Source organism: Trifolium pratense, linkage group LG4 (genome assembly GCF_020283565.1).
Source record: "Trifolium pratense cultivar HEN17-A07 linkage group LG4, ARS_RC_1.1, whole genome shotgun sequence".
NCBI classification, from domain to species: Eukaryota; Viridiplantae; Streptophyta; class Magnoliopsida; order Fabales; family Fabaceae; genus Trifolium; species Trifolium pratense.
In genome coordinates this window covers 19,713,137-19,721,931 of record NC_060062.1, presented here as the reverse complement: position 1 = coordinate 19,721,931, position 8,795 = coordinate 19,713,137, and the positions used below count along the sequence as shown (strand labels likewise).

The 8,795-nt window shown below is 37.0% G+C and overlaps 1 protein-coding gene across 1 annotated transcript; it reads right to left on the bottom strand.

Moving 5' to 3' along the window:
• Positions 1-679: 679 nt before the first annotated feature.
• On the bottom strand, positions 680-2,947 carry LOC123924074 (pentatricopeptide repeat-containing protein At2g15690, mitochondrial-like). Its single transcript, XM_045976838.1, has one exon. It carries the CDS (start codon positions 2,721-2,723, stop codon positions 1,041-1,043), a length of 1,683 nt encoding a protein of 560 aa, XP_045832794.1. The 5' UTR covers positions 2,724-2,947; the 3' UTR covers positions 680-1,040.
• Between the last annotated feature and the right edge of the window lie 5,848 nt (positions 2,948-8,795).

Sequence of the window (8,795 nt, the reverse complement as noted above, 5' to 3'; positions counted from 1 at the left end):
GTGACCATAACTTTGTTCCAGTCACCTTCAGCTCGCCACGTACTCCTATCAATTAAGGTGGACACACAAAAGCGATATGCACTCTTTACCGAATATATGCCTCGAGTGTCAAAGCGCCACATGATCTCATCATTACCATCAAGGTTGATAAGTGCTATCTTTAAAATTTCTGTTACATCTCTGTCATTGAAACAGCTCCGAATTTGTTCTACATGCCAAGCTCTCAGATAAACAATGGAAACTAATTTATTTAAATTAGTAAAAATTTGTTTAGTAAAAAATGAAAAACATTTTAACACGAAGTACAAATTCTAATATGATATTGATAATTTCGTCAAAAATTATAATACGATAATGGGAATTTTTTAACAATGGTGGTCTATAATGGATCACCATTTAAAAAGTATTTAAAATTTTAACTAAAAACATATATTATTGTTTAGAAAAGCTATAGCATATAATAAAGCTATTCTTCTACCATAAGTACCCATAGCGATGTCATAGAAAAGCTATAGCATATAATAACATAGTCACTTGAGATAACGAATGAGTATAAAATTAGAAAGGCATAAATTGCGATAAGAAATTATACAGGCAGCTACAGACATGCCTTCTTTGTTGACTGTTGTGTCACACTTTATCGTATCAAAATTCCACACTACTCGAGTATAAAAAAATATTTTTCCCCCCAACCAGCTATAGATATAGATATGAAGCTTAAAGCGTTTGACACATTTTCAAAAACAAACTTGTTCTACATACTTACATGGATCATGCTGGAGCAAAATTGAAGTGGCTAGAACTAAAAATTAATTAAATAAACAAAACCATACAAGAGCAATTTTTAAGTTTATGAGGATATTGCGATGGGTATGAGAAGAGAGGGAGTAGTGCTAATATATGAACAAGAAGCAAATATACTTCAAATCAATTCATACTACATACTTCATTCATCTCCTATCCCTAGCACCATTGAAAGCTTCCACTGTTCCACACACATCTGTCGGAGCTGCCGCATAGAATTTGAAATAATGATTCCTTCACCAGTAATCCCCACAAGAGCATTTTCCATCCTTGAAATGATGAAACCTTTTGTTATCTCTGACAATCAGTTCCCTACCTACAATCCTAGACATGATCTTGATGGCATTGTGACAGTCACCACAGACACGAAGGTTCTTGATAATCCTAAGAGGTGTTCTAGGAGGAGTACTAATAAGACCATAGGCAATCGCTAAACGTTCACTGTGGTAGAGCAAAGCCTGCTCCTTAGCTTCCGGATCAATGTCATGAAGAACATATTTTGTATCAGGAACATATGCAGAGTCTTTCATACTACTCAAAGCCTTCAACTTCTCATCATCCTTGTAGAGAGTAGGATTCTTATACTCAATGATTCTGTTCCTTCCATCGAGCATGCTAATTGCCGTATACTTTTTGGGAGGTGGTGTAGGGAACTTATTGACAACAGCCTTTGATGGGTCAAGACTAACTATCAACTCCTCAAAATGGTCTTCAAGATCAATATCTCCATGAATTCTAGCATAACTCTTGAGTGTCTCGAATACTGTCACTGTAGGCTCAAATGGCAGCTTCTCAATAAACTCCTCGGCTTCTTTCAGGTATCCAGATTGTCCAAGAACATCCAAAAGCCCCATGTAGTGCTCTACTCCTGGTTCAATTCCATACTTGCTTTTCATGGAATCCAAATATATGTAACCATCCTCCACAGCCTCTGCACTGGCACAAGCCGATAACACCGCAAGCAGAGTCTCTGAAGTTATCTCCAAACCAAGCTCATTCATCTGCTCAAATAACTGCAAACCCTCATCTCCCAAAGTACTATTCGCATAGCCACGAATCATCATATGCCAAGAATCCATGTTTCTGTTAGGCATATGATCAAACACCCTACGTGCATCAGTCATACTTTTACAATTCCCATACATCTCAATCACCTTGTTATGCAACTTGAAATCACTCCTAAAAGTAGATTGTAGAAAGTAATCATGCACTTTCTTAGCATCCTCAACGGATTTCGATTTACCACACAACTCAAACAAAAGATTAAAGCAATCAGCATCAGCTTTGATACCTTTTTCCATCAATTCAAGCGCTTCTTTAACCTTCCCCTCTCTACAAAAACGTATCAAATCAACAATTGAAGGAGGCGGAGGAGCTTGTTCTTGAACAGAACCTCGTTCATTCAACTGATTAGGGTTTTGGAATTGATTATTAGGGTTTTGAAATTGGTTATTAGGGTTTTGAAATTGGTTGGGGTTACCATTTTGTGGGTTCCACTGATTCTGGTTATTCGATCGATTGGGACTATTGGGTGGCTGAAAGTTGGGATTTTGACGAATGGGTGGCCGGAAATTAGGGTTTTGAGAAGGTGGTGGCCGGAAATTAGGATTTTGAGGTGGTGGTCGATTTTGAGGATTCCAACCCTGTTGAGGAGGAAATCGACCCTGTTGAACATTTTGATTATTATTATGATTCGGAAATTGATTATGATGATTGAAATGTTGTTGAGGTGGTTGAAAGGGTGTGTTGTTATGATCAGAAGGTGGTTGTGGTTGATGAGAGAATCTACCATACTCGTTTGGGATTGCAGAAGTACTCAAGGTTTTGCAGAAGTAGTTGTTTCCATAGATATAATTTGTTCGTAGCTTCGAAGAAAGCATTGAGGTCCGTGCCCGCTGAAACAATGGAAAAGTCGCCATTTTTTTTTCTCTGTGAAGGAGGAGAAACTAGGGCGTAGCGCAATGTAGAAGAAAGCTAGAAGCGAATATTTGTTTTGGGCCACAGTATCTTATTTCAGTCTTCATACATATTGCTTTGAATTTTACTTTTGGCACCCGGCAGACACCAGCGCCCTCCGGTATTCCCAAAATACCTCCATCGCTATACTTAGGAAGCGAGCGTCTAAATTTGCAAAAGTAAATCACCGTTGAGCGCTTGCTCCGTGGCAAAAGGTATGACTATGGTCCGCTTCCCATGTAGCGAACGTGTCGGCAGTAAAAAGACATCCCCCAAACAGTCAAAACTGATTGCCACCTGTCTAATTATGATTGGCTACGAGTGAGGTGTGAATAGTAGCTCAACCAATTAAAATGCAGCAAAATTTCTATAAAAGGGATGCATTTGTGTGAAAAAAATTTACACCACAAAATCTCTTCTTCCTCCTTCGATTGGTCATTCTATTAAAAAAAATTAAGTTGTTATTGTTATTTAAATTAGTTTTTTGTGTAAAGGGCGACATGTTGTCGATTACCCATAAGACTATTTTGTCACCATAGTTGGGAATATTATGTTGTTTTGTCACCATAGTTGGGAATGTTATGTGTAACGACCTAATTTTAATTTATTCGTTTTAGTGTGATTAAATGTTTATTGACGTGACATTTTAAATAAGTTAGTAACTTTAGTTATTTATCGAATACTTTAGTTATTAAGTGAGTAGTGAGAGGTATCGCAAGTTGGGTCAAGTCAATTGGGCTTGAGGCCCAATGGGCCTTGTCCATGTGTGTGGGGCGCCCAAATGGTCTTAGTGGAGAGAGGAGACTTCACTTTTCATGTTTCTTGGAAAGATAGAGAGAAGGGAGAGAGGGCTTGGGAGCTAGGGCTTAGAGAAAGCTTAAAGATTCAAGATTCAAGATTCAATCTTCATGTTTTCTTCGAATCCAGGTATGAGAGTAGGTTTCATAATCGTGGGTGATACGAGAAAGGGAAGAATGTCGATTTCTCCATACCCGAACTTTCTCCACCCCTTTTTCGTTTTAGTTTGGATGAATTTTCTTAAAGGAAATCGATTATTATGTCCATAACATGTTTGGTATACTCTTGGTATGATGTATGAACGAATCTAACAAGTAAAAACATAAATTGTAGATGTTTGATCTAAGAACATTGTGTTTTTATGAGTTTCGAGTAAAATACATAAATCTCTTACTTTATGGCATGTTTTGAAGTAGATATGTGAATCAATATGTTCTTTTATGTTTATGTATGTGTAGTAGACATGAAAACAAACATATTTGGGTTTTATAACATGTAAAATGGGGTTTTTGGGTCAAATAAGTGAGTTTTTGACCATTTTTCGTATGAACATGAAGAACATCGGATCTATCACGGGCAGCGTGGCCTCTTACGCCCCCAGCGTGACTGTTCTTCAGCACTCACGCGCAGCGTGATCCCCATCACGCCCGGCGTAATTCTTTTGGAAATTTTGTTGGTCATCACGCGCAGCATAATTATTCTCCTGCCTATCACGCGCGGCGTGAACCCTTCACGCCCCCAGCATAGTTCAATTTGGACTGTGTTGACTGTTGACTTTTGTGTTGACCGTTGACTTTTGACCTTTTGATGGTTTATGCACTCGGAACCTATTTTAATCGATTTTTCGCGTGGATTCCGATTACAGAGTTAGTTTTTTATGATAATAAATGCTTAATATGATTTACTTGTATTATTGGCATTGTGTGTGGATTACTTATTGAATGAAGTATGATTAATGAAGTATGATAAATGAATGATATTAAGACGATTGATTTATCTTAATAATGAAGAATGTTGGATAGTGTTCCACATTTATTAACTCATCAATCTGAGATATGTCTTTGGCTTCTTCCATAGCTGTGACTTTCATATCAAACTTCTTTGGAAGTGACCTGAGCATCGTTCTCACTAACTTTTCTCCAGGAATTTTTTCCCCCAAAGAATCAAACTGATTATCATAATCAAGGATAGTCATGTGAAATTCTTGAATTGTCTCCTCATCCTTCATACGTAGATTTTCAAACTGAGTAGTGAGGATCTGCAATCTAGACATTTTTACCTTAGAAGTACCTTCATGAACAGTTTCAAGAATCTTCCAAGCTTCCTTTGCAGAGACACATTTTTTGATAAGCTTGAAGATGTGTTTGTCTACCTCATTGTATAGTGCATATAATGCTTTTGAGTTTCCTAGAGCAAGCTCATCTTCTTCTTTAGTCCAGTCCTCCTCAGCTTTTACTTCAAGTGTTGGCTTTTCATCTTTGTCTATGACCACAGGGGGGTCCCATCCTTTCAGAACAGCTTTCCAAGTTTTGCTATCCATGGATTTTAGGAAAGCAATCATGCGTGATTTCCAATAATCATAGTTGGAAGCACCAACGAGAAGCGGTGGTCTGCTTACAAGCCCTCCTTCTTTGTCCATGTTGCCAGACATTCTCCCTGGAGCTCACCCTATAACCAGAAAGGGTGCCTGCTCTGATGCCAATTGAAATCTGGCACGCAGTGAACACAATGCTGCACAAGATGCTATAGCATATGTTGCCGCAAGACAGTCGCAGAACACAATAAATAAATAAATAAATTACAAAATAATAAATAACACAGATAGTTGTTAACTCAGTTCAGTGCAACATCACCTACTCTGGGGGATACCAATCCAGGAATGAATCCACTATAATAGCTCTAGTTCAAAGCCCTCAACCAACACTCGGTACTTGACTTATCACCTAGACACTACCCGTGCAATCCTACCTAAGAACCTCTTAGATAATGAGACCCCGTCCCAAATTCCCTCTAACAACACGTACCATGTTGCTGTCAATAATAATAATAATCAAGATGGAGACACTCCTAGAAACTAGACCACACTCTTGCTTAAAAGCTCTTGAGTGAATCACACACGCTAACTCCGTACTTCAAAAGCTTAGGAGTAGCTTACAATTAACAATAAAAACACAGTCCTAAACTTGCATCAAAGTGACACAAGAAAGGCTGACAAAAGACACAAACTCTAAACCTTAAAAACTCACACTTTGTAAAAAACACGGTTTAGAATACATAAGTAGAATAGCTTGAGGCTTCACATATTTATAGTCTTCAATTGTCTTGATGTGCAAGCTAGGTCTTCAGACAAATACAGCGGTAGGAATTGCGGCCAACCCTATATTATTTTCAAAAATATAATTTGTTTGTTTCATGTGTGACCAAACAAAAAAAAAACGCAAAAATATAATATAATTATATTTTTGTTTTAAATAACATTCCTTCAGCCGACTTCAATAAAGCTTGTTGAGCAAGGCTCGTTTTGCCCAGGCGCACGTGCTTGTATATATAATTGAAGCAAATCTTGACTGAGATTTGAAATAAAAATTATGCACGAAAACAGAGCATCGGGATGCTGTACGATGATGCTACAACATCTCAGTCCAGCATCTGGCTGGTTGGCTTTTGCAAAATGTAGTCAATCTCAAAACACCAACATTCCACATTGTAAATGAAGAGCTAAAATGCTAACTAATTGTGAGTGAATTCATGAATCAACATACATGCATTCATGAGTTAAATAGGATATTGGATATTCCAATAAAGAAGTATATCGGATTATATTTATCCGATAAAGAAGGATATTAGAGGTGAGATACTCTAATATAGAAGATGGTACCACATGCATTAAAGATGTCTATGATGACATTCATGAAGTTGAAGCATTAGAATTGCATTTGGATATGTGTGCATTACGTGATAAGTGATATGTGACACATATTTTTCTAAGTGTAATAATTGTTAATTGATGATTTGGTATTCGATTATATATGTTTAGAGCTTATAATTGAATGAAGGATGTTGATGTGTATTTATAGTTATGAATATGCATGTATTGAGAAGGAGTGTTTAAGTACCATTTTACTTACACTTATATTTTGATTATGTGATCTAACTCTCATTCTTTGTGTTATGTGCTGGACCGTTGGGGGTTCAGATACTCAGGTTGAGGATCCGGCTCAGAGTTAGAGAGTTTGCTCGTGCTCTGTGGTAGCGCGCTTTTTGGTGAGGAGTTTAGCTTAGACTACTCCTTTAGATATATATGTATATCTTTTTGATGGTTTGTATAGAATTGCTCTGATCAGGTGTTTACCGTGTCGGGTTATTCGCTTGAATTGTATTTAAGTCCGTGATGGCATATTTGACTTTGCTAATCCTTACTTTTTGTTGTAAACATAATATCCTTGTTGTTGATATGGCTTAGAGCCTTAGGATATTATGTGAACAATATGGTTATTGTATGATATGCACAATGAACTATATTTGGTTTTTAATTTCCGTTGTGCTAGCATGACGTGTTTGTGATGTGGTTTTTGTATTATAATCGTGACGCCTTAATTTCTTAAGTGTTTTATTTATTTATATTCAATAAATTCGCGTTAAGGGGTTTGAGTGTTACATTATGCTCTTTTTGTGTCCATATTAATTAGGAATGTTATGACTAATCGAAATCGGTGCTACGTTGTTCGTTGTTGAGGTTTTCCCATCCGTCAACTTTTCAGTTTTGCATGTTAGTATTTTTTTTCGTTTTTATTAATATTTTATGTAATTTGTTTAGGAGTTATATGTGTAGCCTCATGCTCAAGGTGAACGAACAGTCTCAGCAGCATCTTACATAACTGGAGCTTTCCGTGATCGCTTCTTCGAAGGGTTCGCCTTTTCCTTCCTGGTAGATGCACTAGCCTTAGTGGCACGTTTCCCTCTATCAAAATCTATGGATGTATTTCCCATATCTAAACATCACAAAAAAAAAAAAAAAAGCAATTTATTCCTACTATCCATACCAAATGAAAACGGAAGAAACAACGGGCAGAATATACGCTCGATTACTGTGAAGCGAACCATTTATTCCTATCGCTTTCTGGTAACCGAACACTGGTTCACCGTTCGACAGTGGCGGAGCTAGCCCAAAAAGTTGGGGCGGGCCGCTACGAATATAAATCGAATATGCAAAAAAAAATTACTAAAAAAAGATATATCATATTGAGGGCGTGTCTAATATAAATATCTCAAAAAGAGTCAATAGGTGAACCATTACCATTTTCAATAAATAAATTTAAAATTTTTTAACAAAAGATTGATAAAACATGAATTTTTATACACAAACTCTATTTTAAATAAAAATTTGAGTCATTTTTTCTCCAAAAAAATATACTTGAATACTTTCACAAAATAAATTACACATTCTAAAATTTTTATAAATATTAAACAATAAAACATTAGAAGGGATGCTTAAAAAAAATAAATTAAGAAGGATATTTGAATTAATAATTTACAAGGGAGAATTCTGGATCGTCCAAATAGAGGGGGTTTGAAACCCCCACAAATTGGAAACCTGTGAAAGAATTCTGGTGGTCCAAATTGGTGATTTAAACCCCCGCAAACTGAGAATTAATAAACTAAACAGACTATTTAGTGGGGGTTTAAAACCGCCGCTAAATAATATACCTATGAAAAAAAAATGAAAATCTTGGGGCGGGCCATGGCCCTGTCCAGCCCATGAGGGGCTCCGCCCCTGCCGTTCGCTGACCACAACGCGAACCAATACAGTCATGCATGCAGAAAAATAAACGGGAAGGGAGGCTTTACCTTATATTATCGTTTGCTCCTTTGATTATTGCGACCCTAAACGACCAAGAAACCTTCAATTTCGACGAACTAAGGTTTTGGGAGAATTGAGGGTTTGGGCAATGGGTTTGGGAGTATTGGGCTTTAAAACATAACTTCTTTTGTTGTTTTCAACCACAAACGGCCAATAAACCTTCAATTTTACCAGTTTACCAGTAGGCCAATACTCCTTCTATTTTTACAGAAATCGTCGAAATGGGGGGAAGGAAGAAGATGAACATGTTTTATATTTAAGACGTGTTTGCATCCTAGAAGGCGTTGCTTTATATTTAAGACGTTTTCGCTTCCAATATAGAGAACGTGTTAAAAATCTGGGGGTGGGTGAATTCAAAGGTCACGTACATATACAA

Excerpts from the sequence above, each read along its gene's own strand:
- LOC123924074 (XM_045976838.1), bottom strand. The coding sequence starts at position 2,723 with ATGGCGACTTTTCCATTGTTTCAGCGGGCACGGACCTCAATGCTTTCT.